The sequence below is a fragment of the Colossoma macropomum genome, unplaced genomic scaffold (assembly GCF_904425465.1).
Source record: "Colossoma macropomum unplaced genomic scaffold, Colossoma_macropomum, whole genome shotgun sequence".
NCBI lineage: Eukaryota > Metazoa > Chordata > Actinopteri > Characiformes > Serrasalmidae > Colossoma > Colossoma macropomum.
The window spans coordinates 38275486-38299398 of record NW_023494790.1 but is presented as its reverse complement, the minus strand read 5'-3'; the positions used below and the strand labels follow the sequence as shown (position 1 = coordinate 38299398).

The following is a 23913-nucleotide window of genomic DNA, read 5'->3' as shown; positions in this document are numbered from 1 at the left end:
ACAGGAGTTCATTCTCAGTGAGAGCTGAAGATTTACTGAGCACTGAAGAGAATGTTGAGAGCAATGAGGAGAATGTTGAGGAGAATGCTGATGAGAACACTGAGGAGAACATTAGGGAGAACACTGAGGAGAACATTAGGGAGAACACTGAGGAGAACGTGCGTTAAACATGGGTTGTTGTGAGTTCTAGTGGATGAGGGAGAGAACACAGGGGTTAAAGTAAATATGTGAGAACAGATGCGACGCAGCCAAGGCGTGTTGTGCATGCGATCGCTGCATGTTCTGTTCCTCAGGCCTCTGAGACCCTCGCAGCTCCAGCATGCATTAATCTGGTTATTACAGACCTCACGCCCCCCACTGCCCCCCCCACCACTAATTAGTACCTTTGTCCTTCTAATGAACTGTTAATCAGAGTGGGGTTTGTTATGGTTTATTACGGTCGTTGTTGGCACAGATTTCTACACTCAGGGTTCCGAGTCCACACGTCCATTAGACGCGTTATTAACGAGCCAAAAAGAATTTGGATTTGATCATAATTGAATGATGGGAAATGACTTCATTTCATTTTGGCTAATTGATAATGCAGCTACTGCGGAGGGAAAAAACAACTGAAACAGAAAAGAGGTGGGATTGGTTACGCAACCCTTCCTGGTTGACCTGTGTGTTTGGCAGTTCTGGCTCTTAATTCTAGAGCCTGATTATGGCCTTAATGATCTTCTCCATTCATCTCCTTAGATCATCAGTCGGGGCTCATTTTCAGCTCTGAACTTGACGCTCAGCCTTGGCAGAGCTTCATCTTTATAAACACCTTTGGTGACTCCTGAGTTCTGTTCACTCATCGTTCTAACACGTTTCATCTACTTAATCAGGACAGTTACACGCTTTATTTTTACCTCTCGTTATCTCGGTTATTTCTGATATAAACATTTGTGGTTAATATTTGTTAATATTAGGTCATCATTTACTTACTCTGCGGTCAGGAGCAGGGCTAGCGTGAGTGGACATTCAGCGTTCAGCACAGTCACTTACAGTCATCTACATCAGTAACGTGCTCCTGTACAGTTATGATGACTGATCTACGCTCCTGTGTGTTTCAGGTTGCCAGATGGGAGCACAGGACCCGCGGGCTGACGCGGCTGTTTGGGAGTCCGTATGTGGCCTGTTACTGCCTCGGAATCCTCATCCTGCTTCTCAACGTGTACCGCAGTCACAGGTACCACACTCACTCAGTGCTGGAGTTCTGGATGGGGAGTTAGAAGTTTTTAATTTAATTTAAAAATAGAACAGTTTGGCAGATTAGCTTGTCTGAAGTTATACATTCCCATATTTAGGAATCATGAGCTGTCTGAACTCTCTCCTTCACCAGAGGGCAGTGTAGAGCTGTGCCGTATGTTTTGGTTAGAGGTTCTAATCTTTTAAGTCCAGTAGACAGACTGTCTACACACTGTTGCCATACTACACACTGTCTAAAGGCTACAGCAGCTGCCTAAAGACTACTGCAGCTGTCTAAAGGCTACAGTACACCATCTAAAGACTACTGTAGCCATCTAAAGGCTACCACGTGCCATCTAATAACTACCACACACCATCTAATAACTACTACACACCATCTAATAACTATTACACACCATCTAAAGACTACTGCACACCGTCTAAAGACTACAGCAACCATGTAAATCCTTCATACACTGTCTAAAGACTACTGCAGCCGTCTAAAAGCTACCACACAACATCTAAAGGCTACTGCAGCTACCTGAAGACCACTGTAGCCATCTAAAGGTAACGCACACAGGACAAGAAGCTCCACACCATGCAGCAGACAGTACAGAGCTCAGGCACGGCGCATAGAAAAGCTGAGATAAACATCAAACTCAACGTTATTCTATGAAGAACTGAAAAGGGTTCTGCTATTGTAACAAGCTTGACATCAGAACAATAGAGGAACCCTTTTTGGTGCTATAGAGGAGCCAGTTCAAAAAGGTTCTATATACAACCACATACAGCACATTGTCCATCAATCTGAAGAACCATTTTAAGTTGCAGACAACCCTTTGATCATGCAAATGGCTCTTTGAGTGTTCATGGTTCTATACAGAAGCCATATAGAGGAACCGTCTTTTTAAGAGCGTAGTACGTTTTTTATGTGCTTTGACATCACTTTTAGCTGAATTGTTTACAGACGGTTGTTTTGAGACAGAGTGTGTTTCGATGTGTTTAGTTGCTGCTGTAAGACAGTTTGTGTTGCTCAAATATGATACACATTTAGCTAAAAACAAACCTGTCTCACTCTCCGCTAACTGCTGAGCTCTGTTTCCTGGCAGAGCCTCAGCCCTAGTAAAAAAGTGGAACTATCTGTGTTTAAACTTTGTGTGAAAGAAAAAGTTCTTTGTGTGAAAAATAAATGTGTTTTTCTGCGTCTGCTGCCGTCCTCGCTCGCTCTCCTGATCACGGCGCGCATGTCACTGTTGCCATGGCGCCCTCAGGCTCTGCTGGATTGGCTGCGCTGGTGTCATTGGCCTGTGTGTGACAGCTGCTCGCTGTTTGTGTGGAGATGGAGAGACGGTCTGCTGCGGGTCACTGTGTGGAGCTCCAGGCTCTCCGCTGAGGCTGTTTAGCTGGAATAAGACTGAGGATCAGATTTAGAGCCTTTTTAGAGCCTTAAAATACTCTGAACTGCTGCACTGTGTTTGGGATGAAACTGTTTGTTTGGACAAACTGTCACCTGCCAGCCTGCCAGCCTGCCCACCTGCTGTATTGTGTTGTTTTGGCAGAGATGCTGAGAGCTGCTCTCACATCCACAGCATGTGTGGATCACCAGCAGCTCAGCTCTAGCTGTTAGCGTTAGCTCATTAGCTCATTCAGGGCAGCTCCTGTCCAAAGATTTCCTGCAGCTCTTTTTGAGTTAGGAGAGATTTTCTTCTTATCATTTTGCATAATTATCTACATTTTCAGTTGTGCTGCTGGTGTTTTTACCCTGTTAGCACCAGCGCGCAGCGTTACACTGTCACTGTACGTGATCATCAGGAGAAAAGCTCATTTTATCCTCCATTCTGTCAGCTGAAAATCAGTTTATTAACTGTTATGTACACTCAAACAGGGACGCGGGGGTGGGGGTGGGGGGGGTACAGACTCCAGGACTGTGTAACATGTTAACGCTGTTTAATCTGCTCTTCTCTGTTAACACAGCACTGCTGAATGCAGTTGTTTTGTTTTTTAGATATGTAAAGATTAACCACCTATGGAGAAAGTTAAAGGGTTGTCAGGTGTCCAGTTTTAAGCTGGTCAGTCTAGTTTTGGGCTCCGTCTGTGCCATTACTGTATGAGGATTGAGACAGTCTGGTGTGCAGACACTTAGGCAGAGTTAGACTGTGAAATCATAATTATTGGATCACAGCTCATTTAAAAAAACAAATGTGAAAAAAAAATTCTTCTTTATGAAGTACACAGTTCCTTACTCAAGTAACAGTACAAATACTCTGTTTAAAGCTACTCTGATAATGAAAGCTGAAATAAAGGTATAAAAGTACACACCTTGATGTACTTAAAGTCAAAAAGTCAAAATCTGTATTTAAAGTGTTTTCATTTTTGAAGCAGGGTGTTAATTACACATACACAACCCGTGACATTAAGTCTAAATAATTTTGTGCACCACCAGAAATAATTAACAAACCGCAAAAATCACAGCATGTAACGAACGTGGACTAAAAAAGCTGAGATTTTTGTGTAGTTTGTTTCACAAATGACCTTTTTTTACAAGTGAACACGTATATAATTTACACATCATGGACTTTTTACTCTGATTAAACAAATCATGAATTAGTCAAGTTCAAATTCATTTATAAAGCTTTATAAAACGTTCTTTAAAATTGAAGCTGTAGCATCACCAAGGGCAAGAGAAAGCTCCCTCAGACCAAGACGAGGAAACCCTGAGAGAAGCGATGCTCAGAAATGAGCAGTGTGGACTCTGAATGACAATGAAGGAGCCTCATGCATCTTTTACACAGTGATAGGAAACAGTAGCTCTTATTCTACGTGGTGATGCGCTTCACTGTCAGTCAGTGTGGACAGATTCTCAGACCGGATCACCAGTGATGTAATTGGTTGGGTCAACTGCTTACACTGTAGACTTGCACACAGATGTTATATAACCGTTTACCGACCGTTCCAGATGAAAGTTTCTGCTGATAAACTTTGCTCTAAATGCTCTTTAGGTGCTCTCAGAACATTTACTCATGTTTTCTGGCTGCGTCCTCCAGTGAAGCATAATAGTGTATTATGGTTATTAATATTTTCAGCTGTAGGGAGACGACCTCAGCATTTTCACATCTTTTCATGTGATGTTTTTGTTTTTTTGCGCCAAATTATGGAGGTTAGTATCAATAAGAGTATTGATAAGTATTGGTATTGATATCAGTATTGATAAAATCCAAACAATGTGTTGGGATGTTGGTTGTTAGAAGGTGCGGAACCTCTTTGGAAATTTCTAGCAGGGCTGTTTGAGCAGCTGTGCAGTTCAGTTCTGTGTTGAATATGTACTCCAGTCCTGTGGACCTGACCGGTCAGCACATCCCCTTCCCCTACGCTGACCTCACGGGCAAGGGCTTAGGTCTTTGTATCTGCTGAGGAGGATTTCATAACAGTAGGGCAGAGTAGAGAAGTTTCCATGGAAAGGCAGCAACGGGCGGTCAGTCAGTTTAATATTCACAGCGAGGGTAAAGTAGGCCGCCTGTGTGTGTATGACCCTCTGACGTGAGCGGTCAGGTGATCGAGCCACGAGAAAACCTCAAGATTTATTCATACGGAGCCTTTTACAGCGGCCACTCTCAAAAAGCAGCTCTACAGAAAGTCCAGTTTGGAAGAAACTTTCTGAGGAACCAAGACTCAGCAGGGGAACCGTCCTCCTCTGGTTCTCACCAGAGAACAAAACAAGAACAGCAGAAGAGAAGAAGCTCTTTTATCAGCGCTGTCCACCACGTTATACTAGTGAAACAGTAGCAAATCAATTATCTTGGTGATTAATTGAGACGTCAGTCCAAACTATAAAAATGGGGAGCCTCTACTCTTCTGGGAAGGCTCTGCACTAGATGTTGAACATTGCTGTGAGGATTTGATTGAGCATTAGTGAGGTCAGGTACTGATGTTGGATGGTCAGTTCTGGACACTCCAACTCATCCCAAAGGTACTGGATGGAGCTCCATCACTCCAGAGAACACAGTTCCACTGCTCCACAGCCACACACTTAAAAATTATGGTTCATCAAGGGTTCTTTATTTAAGAAAATGGTTCTATATAGAACCATGAACACTTAAATATCCCTTTGCATGATTAAAGGGTTCTTTCCATTATGAAAGGGGTCTTCAGATTGATGGAGAATATGCTCTAGATGGTTCTATATAGAAGATTTTTTAAAAAGTTCTATAGAGCACCAAAAAGGGTTCTTCTATTGTAACTAGCCTAACATTGCAACAATTAAAGAACCCTTTTTGGTGCTGTATATGACTCTGATGAACCCTTTCACGATGTAAAGAACCATTTAATCATGCAAAGTGTTCTTTGAGTGTTCGTGGTTGTATATAGAACCACTTTCTTTACTAAAGAACCCTTGAAGAACCATGATTTTTAAGTATGTACATATTGTGATTGCAATGTGGCTTGTAATACACTCAGACTCACTGGAGAATCAATAGTGATTAGTGATGCACAGTGATATTGGAATCATATCAGTGTTTCCAGATATTTGCTAAAAAATGATCAGCAGGTTTAGATTTAGGTGATATTTCAGACTGATGTCTGATGTGTGTTAAAACCCAGAAGAGCAGAATGTTTAGGTGATGCTGAGTTCCTGCACTGAAATACCTGCATTTATTGATTTTACTGCATTAATAACTCCACATACTGAAGCCCTAAAGCTTTGTTTTCAAATAAAATTAAATTTTTTTTTCCATAATGAGTTATTTTCATTTGTTTTCTTGAGATCTTGAGATATTTATGTCATTATTAGGACACAATGAATGTTGTGGTCTAAAGATCCTGATATATTTGTCATTATCATGACAAATGAATGCTATGATAAAACAATGTCTGTTATGTCTTGATAATGAAATAACTTGATATCTCAAGAAAAAATGTGTTTCATATCCAGAACCTGTTGGACATTTCAGCATAATTTAGGAAGTAACCAGAGAGTCTAACTATCATAATTACCTAGTACTTTGGAGTACTACCTTATCCAGTTAATATCTAGAACAGAGGGCCCTGTTAAAGAAAGCGTTGCCATGTTGTGCAGCCGTACCCCCAGTAGAGACGGAGCGGAGATCCTATGGTGCTGGAACAGGCCGTCCTGATTGTGTTCTCCTGCTGAGGTACAAGATGCGGAACCTCACAGGCCATCTGAACATGTAGATTAGCGAATAATGAATCCATAACAAGGCGCATCCCTCCGTATTTGCATTTCTGATTAATCTGTGCATGAATAATATCTCCCTATACGCGCGTCTCATTACGCTGTTGGCGGCTGCGCTCGGAGCTGCAGTGGGTCTGAGGAGCTGTTAAAGGGCGGAGCTGTGGAGCTGTTTTAGATCAAACTCTCAGAGGAGTGAAGATCCAGACTCCTTTGATGATTCTGCAGAGCTGCTGGTGGTTTGTTTTTGTTTGTTGAGGGTCTCATGTCGTTATTGTTTTACCTTACAGCAGACAGACGGGGGACATTTCTGTCCTGGTGGGAGGGGTCAGTGCCTTCAAAGTCACCAGATCTGAGCCCAGACCCTGGAGCGATGTGTTAACCCACATTCTCCACCACCATTGACAAAACACCACCTGAGGGAACATCTTTCAGAAGAACAGTGTTCCATCCCCCGGAACAGTTCCAGAGACTTGTACAATCTAAGACAGGGAGCAGCTCCTGTATGTATGTCCAGTTTTGGAGTCCAGGCTTTGACAGTTGATATGATAACCTAGTCACAAAACGTCATGTCTTACAGTATCATGGTTTACACCAATCAGCCGGTACCTTAAAACCACCTCCTTGTTTCTACACTCACTGTCCACTTTATCAGCTCCACTGATACAGACTGTAGTCCATCTGTTTCTCTGCATACTCTATTACCCTGTTCTTCAGTGGTCAGGACCCCCATGGACCCTCACAGAGCAGGTACTATTTGGGTGGTGGATCATTCTCAGCACTGCAGTAACACTGACGTGGTGGTGGTGTGTTAGTGTGTGTTGCGCTGGTACGAGTGGATCAGACACAGCAGTGCTGCTGGAGTTTTTAAACACTGTGTCCACTCACTGTCCACTCTATTAGACACTCCTACCTTGTTGGCCCCACCTTGTAGATGTAAAGTCAGAGACGATAGCTCATCTGCTGCTGCGCAGTTTGTGTTGGTCATCCTCTAGTCCTTCATCAGTGGTCACAGGGCGCTGCCCACAGGACGCTGTTGGCTGGATGTTTACGATTGGTGGACTTTTTTTAGTCTTCAGTCCTGCAGAGACACTGAGGTTTTTGACCTCAATGACCAACCACCCAGATAATACCTGCTCTGTGAGTGTAGAAACAAGGAGGAGGTTTAATAATATAGCTGATCTTTGTAAAGTGACCATTTAAAACAAAACAAAATGAAAACTTTTTTACTGAAACATTAACATCACCAAATGCATCCGGTTTAAGATATTACACTGCAGTTGTTCTTGAACATCATTTTTAAATAATCTCTTTATCATCTTTTGAATTAAAATCCAGACCAGATCATGTCTGCTCAGCACACCTGGTCTGGAATGTTAAAGGGGGGTTTTACAGATATAAAGATCTTCAATAAAGGAGTTTTTACTTTTTCTAAGTCCCTAAATTCTCAAACATTCAGTTTAACACAGCTGTAATTAGCTAGCAGTGTTTCTTGCTAATGCCAGTAGCGACTTGGTGCTCTTTACTCAACAGAATCAACATTCACAGTTGTTTTCAATCACAATTGATCTGTTTTACCTGAAGGTGCAGCAGTGGAAGCATTCAGTGAGTCTGAATTAGCAAAAGAAAATGAACCAGTTGAATATGCAGTTGTGGGATTCAGAAATGTTTCTTAAGTAATCTTTCTGTGAAACTGACCAGTCAGATTGTGCTCCGTGTTGTGGATCTGATTTCCCTCTGACCCGTGAGGTGAGTTCAAATTCATCAAAAAAATGTGAGCGTACCGAGGATGTACGGATAAACTCATCATTAGAAGTCAGTAAACGTGAACAACCCAGTAAACGCTGGTGTATGTGTGCGTGTTCACCCGAATGCAGCGCGGCTCCAGAACTTTTAGTCCAGAAACTCAGCCGCCGCCGTCTGACAGCAGGAGCAGAGGGATCGGGTGACGCTGTGACTCATAAGAAGCATATTTCCAGCTGCTCCACAGTTTCTTTCTCTCATCTGAAGCTTTGCTGACGTTTCTGACTGATATGGTCCGTCGCTGTCTCAGCCCTGTCCACTCCAGCCACACTCACGTCCTCGGTGGTGGTCTGTAATTGAAACTTCTCTGACCGGCTGAGAAAGGAAAAGGGTCGAGCTTTGACGCAAGTGACGGCTAATAATCAATAAAGCTCCTCTGAGATATGAGAGCTTTTTATTCCTGCCTTTGACTCGTCCTCTTTTCTCCAGCCTCAACATCAGCGTCGCCCATCCTGCGTCTCACTGACACCAGAAACGAGTTCGGAAATCAGGCATCAGAACTCTTTATATGTGCTGTTCAGGCCACAGCAGACGCTCTCTGACCTCGTCAGCCGCATGAGCTCCTTCTGAAGATCACTGAAGGTCATTAATGCTCTCAGACTGAGCTTCTAGAGAGGAGATTGGAAACTGAAGTTAAGTCAAAGTTTATATTTATATTATTTATATGTTTTTATGACAGGTGTTCTCACAAAGCAGCTTTACAGGGTCTGAGCCCCCATGAGGGTCACCAGTGGTGACAGTGACAGGAAAAACTCCCTAAGAGCAAAGAGGAAGAAACACTGAGAGGAACCAAGACTCAACTGAACTGTTATTATGCTGTAAAACTGCTGTAAATTCATCAAACAGTGGCTTGAGAAAGTTTAGAAGAGCTTAAAATTGTGACTGAGGCTTTATTTCAGACCAGGTTATTTAAATTTACATGTATTTCTGTTGGGTTTAGGAAGTGTATGTTCTAGAGTCTGACCGATATATTGCTTGGCCGATATTGATATTGATAGTGCTGATAATTAGCGAATATTTTGGAGTAAATGAAAGAAACATACATTGTTATTCAAAGAGAACTGATGAAAAATAAGATGTTATTAACTGGCACAAAGCTGCAAAGAATTCTGGGTAGCTCCGCCCACAGTGCAGCCCAGAGTTTAAAAGTAAGTGTGATGATCGAGAGCTGACCATCCTAACAGTCTCTAAAGCACTGCCTAGCTACAGCTACTGGAGAGTAGCATTGAGATCTAAATATAAAGATAAAGTCACCAAATATTAGCCAACGTTATTGTTTATAACATTATAAGGTGTTTTTAACTTTTTAAAAATATTATGAAATGTAAAATATTAATTTCAGTCACTATGAAGTCGATTTCTGTGAGTTTTTTTGCATGTACACCAGTCCACCACTGAACAGCAGGTGTTAAAGTTAAAGCTCACTTCTCTTTACTAAAAACACTCAGATTTACTAAGAGAGGCGCTAATAAAGACAGTTTGCGCTGGTTTAGTGGATTATCGACTTAATAAAATGAAAAACTTGAAAATGAACACAAACCCAACTTTGTGAGTATCGTATGATCAGCGCAGTAGAACCACACGTTTAGCTCGTGTGCTTTTCGTATGAAAGCCTGTTTCCACCAGACAGAACAGCAGAGCTTTATTCATCTGTTTCAGGTTCAAACTGAGACTAATTAGGTCAAAATAATGACTGAGCGTGTGACCTGGCGAGAAAGTGAGTGATTATTTCATCATCATCATCATCATCATGAGTAATTATTTAGAGAAAGTAAGACATTCATTCGAGGAGATTAAGTCATTATCTTCCTTTCTGTTTGGAAACACGTTCATTTTGGGCTGCAGGAGACGAGCGGAACCTCAGTTCTGTGAGTGCGTCTGGAAACTGTGTGAAACTGTAAATTCCTTAATTTCAGGGCTCTCAGGTCGTTTGGGAACTGTATGATTTTGAGTGTAAACACATCAGACTGTAACTGAGATTTCTGCTACAGCACTAACGTAAACCGCAGCACGTACAGTAATGATGCAGTGAGGCGTAGCTGCAGTGAAGCGGAGATCACGGAGTCTCAGTATGTGCTGTAACATTCGTTGGGAAAAGTGTCAGATCATTATTAATCTGATAAATGTAGACCTGCTGTTTGATCGCGCTGGAGAAGAAACAAACTTTCAGAAAATAACATCTCTAAACATCTTTAAACATCACTTTTTCTAAAACTGTGGTTTCATTTTTATTTCCTTCACTAAATTAAGAATAATGTGACCTGGGAGGGGTTTAGAAGCGTTTCTGTCCATCGAAAATAAAACTGTGTTTGAAAAAGTCTGTATTTTCTCTCTGAACACAAACAGTCTCTGAGTTAGAGCTGGAATAAGCTGATCTTCTCTGAGTCAGTGTTTACGGTCAGTGTTGGTCATTATAATAATCTCCCAGCATTCAGCTCTGTGAGAGGACAACTGCTGTAAATGCACATGCAAATGAGGCAAAAGTGACCACCCCTTCGATATTACTGTGGACACCGTACACTCTTAAAAAAGATGGTGCTTTGAGGGTTCTTTAGAAAAGAAAATGGTTCTATATAGAACCATGAATGCTCAAAGAACACTTTGTGTGGTTAAAGAGTTCTTTGCATCATGAAATGGTTCTTCAGATTGATGTAGAATGTGCTGTATAGGGTTCTATATAGGACCTTTCTGATATAGAACCATCTACAGTACTTTCTCCATCAATCTGAAGAACGCTTTAAGATGCAGAGAACCCTTTAAGCATGCAAATGGTTCTCTCAGTGCTCATGGTTCTAAAAAAAACTCTTGAAGAACCATTTCTTTAAGAGTGTAGGGCTGCTGAGCTTATTTAGTGAATCAGTCCCTTTTTAACACCAGAGTGGAGTTTGTGTGCAGAACGTTAGTAAATTTGTCCATTGTAGTTCTAATTTCTTAGGAATTCCTCAGTTTCCCTCATTTATCTAGTACGTTCTGCATTTTAAAGTGAATGAAAATGACCACTGACCATTTTAATGCTTTTTAGGAATATAAAACGTACACAGAGATGATATCCTGCTTCATAATTCCTGCTGGTTATTATAAAGGGCTATTATAGGCCATTATGCTCATTAATGTAAAAACGCTAATGGTTGTGTTACATCATTGTTATTGTTTGTGTTGATGCTGCTCCTGTTGTGAATCAGAGCTATTGTACGTCTCATTTCTGAAAACTGGAGCATGAGCTGCTCTCCAGTCTGTCCTCGTTCTCTGGGCTGTTTTTCCCCTCGATGTACTTTTCATCTTCCTTTCAGAACTGAGGAGGAACTTCTCCCTCTTTTCAAACCCTGAGCAGGAACCAGAGTGAGATGTTGGCACGCTGGTGGTCCCATAAGGCAGTTCTGAGTCCAGCTGTGTGACCTCTTTATGATTCACTTCATGCTTGATTGATTAATCAGAGAAGCTGTAGGAAGTGGCTTCCAGTGCGGTGGAATCAGGAAAACCGTCTTATTATGAAATACGTCACTGTCGGAATAAAACTGATTTCCACAGTTAATGGACCAGAATAAACAAAATAATATTATTATATTATTATTATATTATTATTATTAGTATATAATATAATTAATATTAATATCTCAATAAAATCTTGTTACATTAATTTAAAAGTTCAGTAAATTGAAAGTTAAGAATGTTTTTGCCTCCATTTTGGAGTTTTCTGACGGTGATGAAGAGCATGTCAGCGTCTCTGGAAAGTCTCTGATAAGATTCTCTGATAACGACACAGAGCTGATGTTAAAGAACAACAGTCAGTGGATCTGATTCAGTGGGACGTAGACTGATCTTCTGAGCTCGGCTCTTCAGCTCCAGTCAAAAGTTTAGATCCACCTGACTGAACTGTTTTTCATGATTTTAAAGATGTTCAGGATGTGAATGTTGTCTGATTATTGCACCTCTACAATGATCAGAAATGGATCAGGCCTTTATAATCAATACTGGATCCATTAAAATATGTCTGAGACCCTGTTTACATCTGGCCACTTCATGCATGTTGAGTATCAGGATTATATCTGGATGAGACACAAAAAAAAGTGTAAACGCAGCCAAGAGGCATTTAAACAGATACAGATCTGATCTCTCAGATCTGCTTCAGGAGGTGAACTGAGACGAACTTGAGCCACGTTATAGCAGCATAAACACATCCGTCTCTCCAAGGTACATTCAACCCCCAAAACTCCTCCCAGTACAACCAGAACTCCTCCCAGTACAACCCAAACCTGTACCAGTACGACCAAACTCCACCCAGTACAACCAAAACCCCTCCTGGTACAACCAAAACTCCTCCCCATGCAGTGCGTCACTGAGTTTGTGATCCGTGTCTGTGAGGAAGATGATCATGAAGGTTGGGGATGAAATGAAATGCTTAATAGCAACACAGAGAGACACAACTGTACAAAACACACTGCAGACCGTGAGTTCCTGTACGTCTTCAGTTTTACCAATTACAGATTGTTTATCTGTGCAAACATGAGGCTAAAATCTAATCAGGACACAATCCTGATAGCAGACACAGGAAGTGACCAGGTGTAAACGGGGTCTTAATGCCTCTGATCATCGGATCAGGTCAGAACATCCCTACTCAGAATTTGAGACAGCACGTATGGAATAACAGAGACCTACAAAAAACGCTGTCAAACGCTGTCAAACACTGTTAAACGCTGTTAAGCGCTGTTAAACGCTGTTAAACGCTGTTAAGCGCTGTTAAACGCTGTTAAACGCTGTTAAACGCTGTCAAACACTGTTAAACGCTGTTAAGCGCTGTTAAACGCTGTTAAACGCTGTTAAGCGCTGTTAAACGCTGTTAAACGCTGTTAAGCGCTGTTAAACGCTGTTAAACGCTTCCTAAATCTGAACCTTAGTTTATATATTTTAACAGTTTATATATTTACAAGCTGTTTAACAGTAAATTAATCCGCTCTAATTCTAATTAATAGCATTTATCACCTTTCACACATCACCATCGGGTTACTTGCTGATATCCAATTAGATCTCCCTATTGCCCAGTCCCAGTCTGGACATCTCTGCTTCTTTATCCTCAGTCCAGACAAAGCACTGTAACAAAGCCCCCCAGCACCACACTGAGCTGCAGACCTACAGAAGCAGAGCTTTTCTCCACCGGCCTGTTTTTCTCTCCTTTTTCCAAAACCATCTCGCGCCTCTGTGGGCAGCTTTCAGAGGGACAGGAACGGGACAGCAGGTCAGCGGGGCTTGTTTTTCAGCTTTTGTGCCTCGCAGGGAGGGATGTGGACCAGAGAGAAGGATGATTATCCCTCTGTGGTCAGAACACCTGCAGCTCCTGAAAATGATCTCGCTCCGCTGCAGGTAGAGCAGGGCAGTCTGAGTGAGAGTGGAAGTGACTCTGAGGGTCGGCGTTGTGGCTCTGGTAGGAAATTAAGTCGTCTGGATGGAAGTTTAGCTGCTTCACACTTCAAATAAACCGCCTGCCCGTCTGTGTGGAGCCGCCACGAACTGACAGAGTTACTGTCACTGACCTACAGAGCAAAACCTTCCACTGGACACATGAGGAACAGGCAGGAGATCATGACCGACTCTGTCCTGATTCAGCAGAGTGAAGATCTGACCAGGATATGTGTCACACTGTCTGTGTTTGCATGCAAAGATTTTTGCCAATCTGATTTAACACATTCTGATTACAGATTCAGACTGAGGTGTTTATCTCACTCTACTTCACAGTCTGATGGAGAATCTCAGTTTACATGCTCACTACAAGTAATCAGATCCAAAATGACGCGCATGCAGTGATTTTAGTTGCTTTAAAATGATGTCAGACTCAGGAAAACGTCCTTCACATGTCCTTATTGAAGAAGGCCGAGAGGAAGACGTACAAGTAGAAGTATTAAGTTCAGCTAAAGCACAAAAGTACTTCCTTTCAAATGTGCTTAAGTATTAAAAATGGATTTTCTGTGAGTTATTACGGTTGTTCTGTTTTATTGTTTTGATGAGCAGTTATTAAGGAGACCCTTAATGAAAAACAGAGATAGCTGTTCCATTCTGCAGCGAAGAAACAGAACATTTCTAAAATTAGCAGAAGCTCTCAGTAGAGGGTGTATTAACTTATTCTCACTTAGAAAATGAACAAAGCGTGCAGTTTGACCAGGGCTACTCAAACTGTACAGTGTCAAACCTCCTTAATGGAAACTGTGCTTTTGTACTTGGACTGAATGTGGTGTTATTAACAGGGCCTCTGCTTTATAAGTGCTTATACTTGGTAATGATGCGTCATAACAGTGTTCTAAATAGAACGAGTGGGTGTCAGTTTAAGACCCCTTACATCAATACTTCATAAAGTGTCTAAGCTGTTCATAAACACTCAAGTATTGCTTTATAAATGCTCATTCAGTGCTTATGTCTGTGTAATGAAGTGTAGTAATCTCTGTAATCATGAGTTGTGAATGAGCTCCACGCTGCTCTAAACAGACATTTATGTTTTCCTCTCCTCCTCTTCTCCTCTTCTCTTGTAGTATCACGGTGGCGATGAGGGGTCAGCCTCGTCTGGATCTGATGGACAGTGTGCAGGTGTACTACGCGGGCGCTGCTCTCCTGGCCGTGGGCTCTCTGTTCGTCATCAGTAGCTTCCTGGCCTTGGGCTTCACTGGGACCTTCCTGGGTACGTCGCTCATCTTCACTCTCACTCATATTTCTCACTCTCATTCATGTTTATTAGGCCTGTCACAGCTATCACACGGTCACCTGATCGCAATTATTCAAGCTAATTTTAGTCATTTTTCTGTTGTTCATATCGATGCTCTCGGAAGAAAACCTCGTATCTCCAAAATGGTAACTTTACAGGAGAAGGAAAAAACAAACTTTACTTTTAATGTAAGTCAATGGAACCAGACTTTTTTCCAAGTCATTTTGGGTCGTTTCTTTTGGTCCATTCATCATGAAATTTACACACAATGTAAAGGGCAACAGGCATTTTCAAATTATACCACTAACTGAAAAATGGGGATTCAAGGTTTTGTTCCGACAGCAATGATATGTTTGTCACAACGAATGTGTGTGAATTGGTTGCGTTTTCATCTGTTAGAAGCAAATGTAAACAAAGGCAAGCAGGAAACATGTTTTTCCAGTTTCCTCTGTATCCAGTTGCACCCACTAGTCAGGTCTTCCCCCAGTCACACGATACCCTCAGCTGTTACGTGGCCTGCGCTGGCCAGCATCACGCTGAGTGATGGGCGAGAAAGGGGATGCACGAATGGCTTTAACATCACTGGGGATCGAACTCACGATCTCCTGATGATGGGACCAACCCTTAGACCTCACGCCACTCGGGAGCTCCAGCAGAAGACATGTTGATTGAGACGGTTTACGGGTTTTACGAAAACAGTAAAAAATGACTCCTGTGCAGTGCTGGAAGACGTGTGGGGGGCAGCAGTGAGTGGTGTTTGCTTGAGCTCGAGCTGCGCCTGTTGTCAGTCGTTAGAGAGCTACTGTTCTTAATTCAACCAGGAAAAAAAAAATAAAAATCTCTTTTTCAGGCCAAGATGGGCAGCAACACATCAGTCGCACAGACAAATAACACATTACAAACACAAAACAGGATAATCAATAATCAGCACTGAGAGTTTTACCCTCTGACACTGTTTGAAGAATGTTTTTAAAACTGTTGAATGATACAATTTCCTGAAATTTGAAATCTTTCTGTAACTAATTCCAGTCAGACAGTGCAGAATAACTAAAAGCTTGTTTTCCTAGTTCAGGGCGTACGGTGCGGATTTTAAGGAGATGTTTTGAAAGCGCTGATCATAATTCCCAGGTTTTTTTGGTATGTAAAATCTCACAGATTAGAAAGTAATGAAGCCAAGTATTGATTTATATATTAAAATATGTATGATGTACTGTGAATCAGCCTGTGTGGTCAGTGAGGACAGAGCTGCTCTCTCGTAGTGAACACAGTGGAGAGAAACCGACAGTAATAAATCCTGAAGCACCTTGACAGACAGTGTCTGATATGCATAAACAGTATAATGGTGCGTGCATGTAAAGGAAAAAAGTAGCAGAAACAAGTTTATTTTTAGCTTTGAAAGATAAATAAGACTTATTCCTAAAATAAATTAGGTATTTTAATCACAGTCTCCTGATGAGAGGACCAGCACTAAGAGGTTACAAGCATTGCTTCTCGTTTCTTTACAGCTAGAAGGTAAGAAAACTAATCAACTAATTTGGTGTGCAATGAATAACGAAAGACAATTAAATCGTTAATCACAATCATTTATGTGGCAATTAATCATCAGCTAAAATGTCATGATCGTGACAGGCCTGGTGTTCATTCACTTATTCGTCTCATTGAATTGGCCTCTGGATTCTCCCTCCACTGGTGTAACTCACACTGGGATCATGTCTCCACCACTTTTTAAAGCTGCGCTATGTAAATCTTTTTTAATTAAAACTAAAAGCTCGTTACTGAGTGACGAGAAGATAAACAGGCTAAAACATGCTGAGTGTGTTCTGCTGAGAGTCGCCTGTAAAGCCTGAAATAATCATTTAAACTCAGAGGCGTCGAGTTTTTCACTCCACATCGTACGTCTTTACGTATTAACGTCACTCTCAGACTCTAAAAGAAGGTCCGACTCGATGTTTCAGCCTCAAATGATCTCAGAATCAACATCACACTGATGAAGATGTGATGATAATAGTAGATAATTCAGTCACATCCTCAGAGACACTCCTTCACCGAGTTTACACTGAGTTCTCTCTGAGTTCTCGTTCTCCTGCAGTTACACATTTCCACCAGAGAGGTCTCCAGATGCCCCAAACACAGTGAAGCTTAAAGAAATGTAGTTTGACCAAAAAGTACTGTGTTTTGAAATAAATGGAGTGAAAGTGGTTGTTTGTGGTGGACACAGGCTTTTGGACTTGTTTTAAACGTCCGTTTAGGCCATGCGAGCTGGTTTATGAGTCGTCTGTGTGAATCACTCTGTCCTCTCAGGCCCACACGCTCTGACATTTCCACCACAGGCTTTAATGCTGGTGCTCCTGACCCTCTGATCTGTGTCCACCTCAGACCATAATGGCCTGCTAGGAGGACGCGGCGAACATATAAAGTGGTTGCCCATATTCACTCCTCCGTGACTGACCCTGTGGGACCCCCGCTGAGACATTGCACGGCCCACCTGGCTGGCGTTAAGGTGTCGTGGTGCCTGTGCCTGAAAAGTGGAGGCAGAACAGAAGAACAGAGTGATTTTCACTGATTTTACACTTTAAACACTGATTTTAATACAGTCGTTATTACGCTTCACGTTTCAGTACACTTGCAGCGCGTTACAGCGCGGGGTGCAGAAGTTGATCAGTTTTACATGCTGTTGATTTTCTGTGTGTGAATAAGTAAACACATCCACTACATAGACACAGTACTGTACATTTTAATACACAGTTACTGTTTATTTACTGGATTCAACACAATGGCAAACAAAATAAACCATAAAAATGACCTGTGCAGAAGTTATGACACATTTAATGATAAAATTTTATAATAACGATAGCTTTATAATTACCTAATCATGGACTAATTAGGTATTCAGAGTTATTCATCATTAATTAATACATTAACATTATATTATAACAGAAGCAAAAGCTTTGACTTCACGATGGAATAAGAGCTTCTGCTTCTTAGTGAACTAATGAGGAATTATCATGATCAAACAGTCCACATGTCAATATACATCTGTGTTTATATTACTTTTAATCTATGAATGATGAACAAATCAGAAATTATTCACTACTAGCTTATATTTTTTTCCAAAAACAATAACATTTCTCAGTTTCAACATTAGATTTGTTGTCTTTGTACTATTTTCAACAAAATATAGGGTTTAAATGATTTACACATCATTGTGTTTTATTTTTACATTTTGCACAGCGTCCCAACTTTTTTGGAAACAGAGGTGTAATAGAAATCAGTGTGCAGGTGCTTAAAGTACATGTGCTTTGTGTGAAGCAAAAGAAAAGAGATTAAATTTCTGATGATTTATCAGTCTTTGATAACTGACTGTGCACAGATTCAGACTGAGATCAGGCAGAAAAACGCTGGAGAGTTAATTTATCTCAGCAGGATCCGCTACAGTCAGTTCTGCGCTCTAGAACCGGGACTGAGTTGGAACAGTAAGTAATAAATGTCAGATGTAGATGATGAAGTGTGGAGTGATATTACTCAGTGAGATAAATCAGAGTCTGATATTTAAAAACTCTGAAGATTTATATGTTCAGTAGTTCACTGCTCTGGATCTGAACTGATTAAATTCTGTTTAATCTCACTGTCATTATCTTGCCAAGTGAACTAAGTGATCTAAGATGTAATAGATACAGCTCGTGTTCCTCATGCTGAGACTGTAGAAACCCTGTTTTAAGATGATTTAACTTAATTATAGACATATTTACTCGTTATATGTGATTTTAAATCTCCTCACTATAATGGCAGAGAGGAAATATGCTTGAAACAAGCCAAATTATCTGCTCATACAGTGAGAGTTTCACTGACTAAAATCACTAAAATAAGTAAAAATGTCTCGAAATGAGTTACTTAATCTTATAATGAGACACAATGAGAAATATTAGCCGTATTAACTTGATTTGAGATCTTTTGATTGCTGAGAGACCGTGTTCTGCAGTGCAGCTAATGATGGTGTTTTTACAGACTGAGCCCTGTTTTGGTTTCGGCTCTGACTGAATGTTATCAGAAATGTGATAAAGCTCTAATAACAGCCTCAGTAAAGCTGTTGCTGTGATTTACGACGCGAAGAGCAAATGTTTAAACTCGGTCAGTTTCCCGTACGACTCTCATTTCACACATTCCAGTTAATCTCAGTATAAATTGTGACCATTAAGCCGTCACAGGCCTGAACCATCTGCACGGCTGCTGCACGGCGTCGCTTTAGTGGCGTTAAATGTGAACAGAAGTGCAATGAGGAACCGCATTACAGTCTTTAGGCCTCTTTTAGAGTCATTAGTTTTACAGCTCCCAAATTTAGAGCCGTACTCATTTTACAGACCAGTGCTGGACACTGACCTCCTGTCCTCTATGACTGAGATTCCCTCAGAGCTGATTCCAGAGAGCTGCAGTAACACACCTTAAACAGCCAACAGTGATACAGCTGTGAGTCTGTGTTAATCTGCAGAGCTGGAGCCGCTACAGGAGACTCTAAACCTCGCTCACTGGAGTCACTCGGTCATTTAAACTTTTCATCTCCAACCATCTTCAGACAGGCTGCAGCTGTTTCAGCTGAGTTTAACACGTCTCGTCTCCTTTTTGTTTAATTTACCTTGTTTTCAATCATCAACATTTTATTGTATTTTATTGCATTTTATCTGGCTCAGTAGAATCTTACTTTGATCTTAGTTCTATTACCATTGTTTTTTATTTATTTATTCATTTTAATTTTTTTTTAATAATACTTTTACTTGACTGTTTCAAATTTTGGTTTGCCTTATTTTTCCTTTTTGTTTTTTTTATTGGTTTATTAACTCAGTTTTATTTTATTTTATGCCTTCTGTGTTAAATCTTAATTGTTCTCTTATTTTTTCCCATTTCCCATCATGTTTGGTTTTGTTTGATTTTACTGTTATTTTGTTCATGTTGTTCTGTTCATTTTAGTTTAACCTGATTAAATTCCTTTTTAATTTCTTTTTCAATCCCTTTACACTGTAAATGCTCGGACGCGTTAAAAATGAGGGATGAGTAAAAATAAGGGTAGAAAAAGGAAAAAAAAAAGCTCTGAAGAGCCCATATTATAGAAAATTAACCTTCCTCTCGTCAATAAATAAAAGTTTTATAAACATTGTTACAAATTAAAATGTACTTGTTCACTCCACAGTGCATACAGTCCATATATGGAAACCAACCTGCAAAAACAGCCTTTTTTTAATTCATTTACATATATACCCCATTCAGCTACAGCAGTTTAGCCCCGCCCATTCAGCCTACAGCAATTTATCCCCACCCATTCAGCCTATAGCAGTTTAGCCCCGCCCATTCAGCCTACAGCAATTTATCCCCACCCATTCAGCCTATAGCAGTTTAGCCCCGCCCATTCAGCCTACAGCAGTTTAGCCCCATCTGTTCAGGCTGAAGTTATAAAGAGTGTTTCAGCATTTTGAATGAGGCACAATGCAGCGCAGCCAATGTGAACAGAGCTCATTTACATATATCAGCCTGTGTAACAGTCTGTTTAAATCTAATGAAAGGATAACCAGTCTTGATCCTGGAGATCTCCCACCCTGGAGAGTTCAGATCAAACACACCTGGCTCTAATGTTCAGATGCACCTGAAGGCCTTCATTACCTGGATCAGGTGTGTGAGATTAGGGGTGGAGCTAAACTCTGCAGGGAGGTCGATCAGGACTGGGCACTGCTGGACTGAGGGATGAAGAGAGGTTTGAAAATGGTTGTATAAAAATGAAATCACACAAGAAAGTGTGAAAAAAATAACACAGTAATGCATGAAAGTGTAGGATATGAGCTGGTAAATACAAACATTTATTAAGGAAATGTTTATAATTTTTATAATGGAATATTTTATAATGTTTTTGTTAACTTGTTGTAATTAAGCTGAACGCAGGTCATTTTGGGTTCGCTGTTTAAAAAAACTGCAATGTTAAACTCACCGAAACTGGAGAGAATGATGTGGTGGCTAGATGTTGAACATTGCTGTGAGGATTTGATTGAACATTAGTGAGGTCAGGTACTGATGTTGGATGGTCAGTTCTGGGTCACTCCAACTCATCCCAAAGGTATTGGATGGAGCTCCATCATTCCAGAGAACACAGTTCCACTGCTCCACAGCCCAATGCTGGGGGGCTTTATACCCCTCTAGCCTAAGCTGGGCACTGGGCATGGTGACCTTAGGATCATGCGCAGCTGATCCAGAGTGTCCCATTCTATTGGTCAGTGCTTTTCTATGGAGATTACACAAGCTGTATCAGTGATGGGACCTTAAAGTAGCTAAACTCACTCATAAGGTGTAAAAACTGACCGCGCTCTTTGTGTGTCTGAGGAAATCATGTTCCTGGTGTCTTATTCAGGGTGCAGATATCTGAAGCTCAGATCCATTTTCTCCAGAAGTGTTTTATAGAAAGCTGAACTTGATCTTGCTGTTCCTCAGAGCTTCCTCATGCTTGTTAACGTATCCATTAGCTTTGGATAAAATATAATGAGTTTACAGTCAGTCCTGCTCTGGTCCTACAGCAGCGGCTGGACCAGTTGTGTCCTATTTTACCTCCGAGCCGGAGCAGACTCGGAGCTGCAGCAGAGGCAGATGTAATTCCTTTCTGTTGGTCAGTGCTTCTCTATGGAGATGATACAAGCTGTGTCAGTGATGAGTGACATTGCAGTAGCTGTACTTATTCATGAAGAGGGCTGTTTGGTTCTGTTATAGAGTATAATAAGCAACAGCACTCTGTATATATATATATATATATATATATATAGGGTCATAACATGATTTCCTCTCTCTCTCTATATATATAACCGGGGTTATAGAGGTATCTCAGGAGCAGAGGCTGTTACAGGATGTGCTGCAGCAGTGAGATCCATTTTCTCCTGATTTGCTTGGTGTCTGTTTTGTAGAAAGCGAAACTTGATCTCACTGTTCCTCAGAACTTCCTCATGCTTGTTAACATGTCCATCAGATACCGTTTAGCGCTGATTGCACTGTTGGGTTTTGGCCAGTCATCAGAACACCAGCTAAATTAATGAGCTAATGGTCAGTCCTGCTCTGGTCCCACACCAGCAGCTGGATCAGTTGTACCTGATGTGCCACCCTCTGTCTGAAACGCACTGTTAGAGCCCCACCCTCCGATGAGCCCAGTGTGCTCTGATTGGTCACTCTGTTTTGATATGTCAGCCTCCAGAGCGGTTCCGCCCCTCCAGGTTCCACCCCTGTCCTGCAGACTGCAGACAGACCCTTCTCTCCTGAGCAGCTGTAAACTCCGCTGTGGCTGTTTCTCCAGCGGTGCCGGTTCTGCCGGATCTGTTTGATCCAGAGTGGATCCTGAAAGTCTGGTCAGTGTCTCTCCACACTCTACAGCACTGAACACACTCTTCCTCCTCCAGTAGCCGCTGTGCGCTGTGTGAGGGGGCGGACCTCGCCAGGAGGCGGGCAGTAAGGACTGTGTTACAAGATGATGTCATCCTGTAACAAAGGAAAAGGGCTGGAATTCCAACAAGGCATTTCAGGCAGCTCAGAAAAGTGGGTTCTGTGGGAGAGAGTTTCTCTTGACTTTTTCTTCTCCATTTTGTTGGCCTGCGTGTCTCCACCTGTGTTGGGGAAGCGGTTGTGATTAGTGGTTGTGATTGTGTGTTTATAAACACTCTATAATCTCTCAGTGTATCCTGGTGGGAATCTGCTGGAATGTTTAAAGTGAGCGACGGCTTTGTGTCCGACTGTGCCGGAGTCGGTATCTCTTCTCCGAGTGATCAGAACCTCCCTCACTGAGTTTGTTCATTAGTGCAGCAGCTACACTCAGCTTACGGTGCACGGTATCAGCTGGTATCGGTGCATTTTTATGAGTACGAGTAAACGAGTGTGGTATCGGCCGAGACCCAGTAGAAGTATCGTTATCGATGCATCCTTAATTATTGTCATTATTATTATTGGTGTTGTTGTTGTTGTTGTTGTTGTTGTTTGTGTTGTTATGATCAGTTTAGACAGAAAGTGAGGAGTGAAATAAAAGGTCTGAAGGTCTGTGAGAGCAGCAGCTCCTCCTCGTTAGCCCTGCTGTTTGTTAGCGTCCTCTGTTTCTCCTCTGCTGTGGTGAAGCAGGTGAGAGCTGCGGCCGTGATTGGTGAGCGGCGCTGTGTGAGAACAGGTGTGAACTTATTCAGCTTATATAAGTTCCTCTCTCTCTCAGGGAGAAGCAGGTGATGTTACAGCTTATGCAACACAAACTAATTCACACCCCCCGTCTGATAATGATGACAGATAAGTGAAGGGGGGGGGTAACAGCCAGGTGTGCTTTACAGCTGGACTTTTGTCCTGAACTGGGTCAGAGGGAGGGAGTGTGTGTGTGTGTGTTGGTGCAGGCTGCAGTGTCCAGTGAAGTCAGTGCAGTGTTATATAGACTGTTCCACTTCTTTACTATCTGTCCTACAATTCTGCTCACCAGGTGAGTCAGATACAGTGTCTGACCTAGAACCAGAACCCACAGAGAGAGAGGGGAGGTGTGGACAGACGGATTAGACTTCATCTTGGATGTTTGTGTGTTCCTAAAAGATGGATGGTTCTTCAAGAGTTCTTTAGTAAAGGAAATGGCTCCCACTTCTATTTAGAACCATTTGCATGCTTATATGTTTCTCTGTATGGTGAAATGGCTTTAGATTGATGTAGAGTGTGTTGTATATGGTTCTATTTAGCACCAAAAAGAGTTCTGCTAGTGAAGCTTGTATTCAATTGAAGAACCCATCTTGGTTATATATAGGACCATCTATAGTACATTCTCTGTCAATCTAAAGAACCATTTCACCTTGGGTTCTTTGAGTGTTCATGCGCTGTATTAATGAGCTTGAGCTGAATGAATCTGCTCTGATTGGTGTTCAGTTCCTCTTCCTGTTAACTCAGATGTCCACCAGGCATGGTCATCTGTTGGGTCGCGTAAACAGAACCAGTCTGTGAGCCGATGTGTGGTCAGCTGTCCTGCGTTTCATGAGTATCATCGAGG

General features: G+C 41.6%; 1 protein-coding gene across 4 annotated transcripts in view; it reads left to right on the top strand.

Annotated features, from left to right (window-relative positions):
- Positions 1 to 23913, top strand: part of pemt (phosphatidylethanolamine N-methyltransferase) — a 69936-nt gene that overhangs the window by 17420 nt on the left and 28603 nt on the right. For all 4 annotated transcript variants that reach the window (XM_036573335.1, XM_036573337.1, XM_036573338.1 and 1 more), the window contains exons 3-4: positions 1098 to 1213; positions 14722 to 14867. In XM_036573335.1, coding sequence (XP_036429228.1) covers positions 1098 to 1213; positions 14722 to 14867 — 262 coding nt within the window. The remainder of the gene's footprint in view (positions 1 to 1097; positions 1214 to 14721; positions 14868 to 23913) is intronic.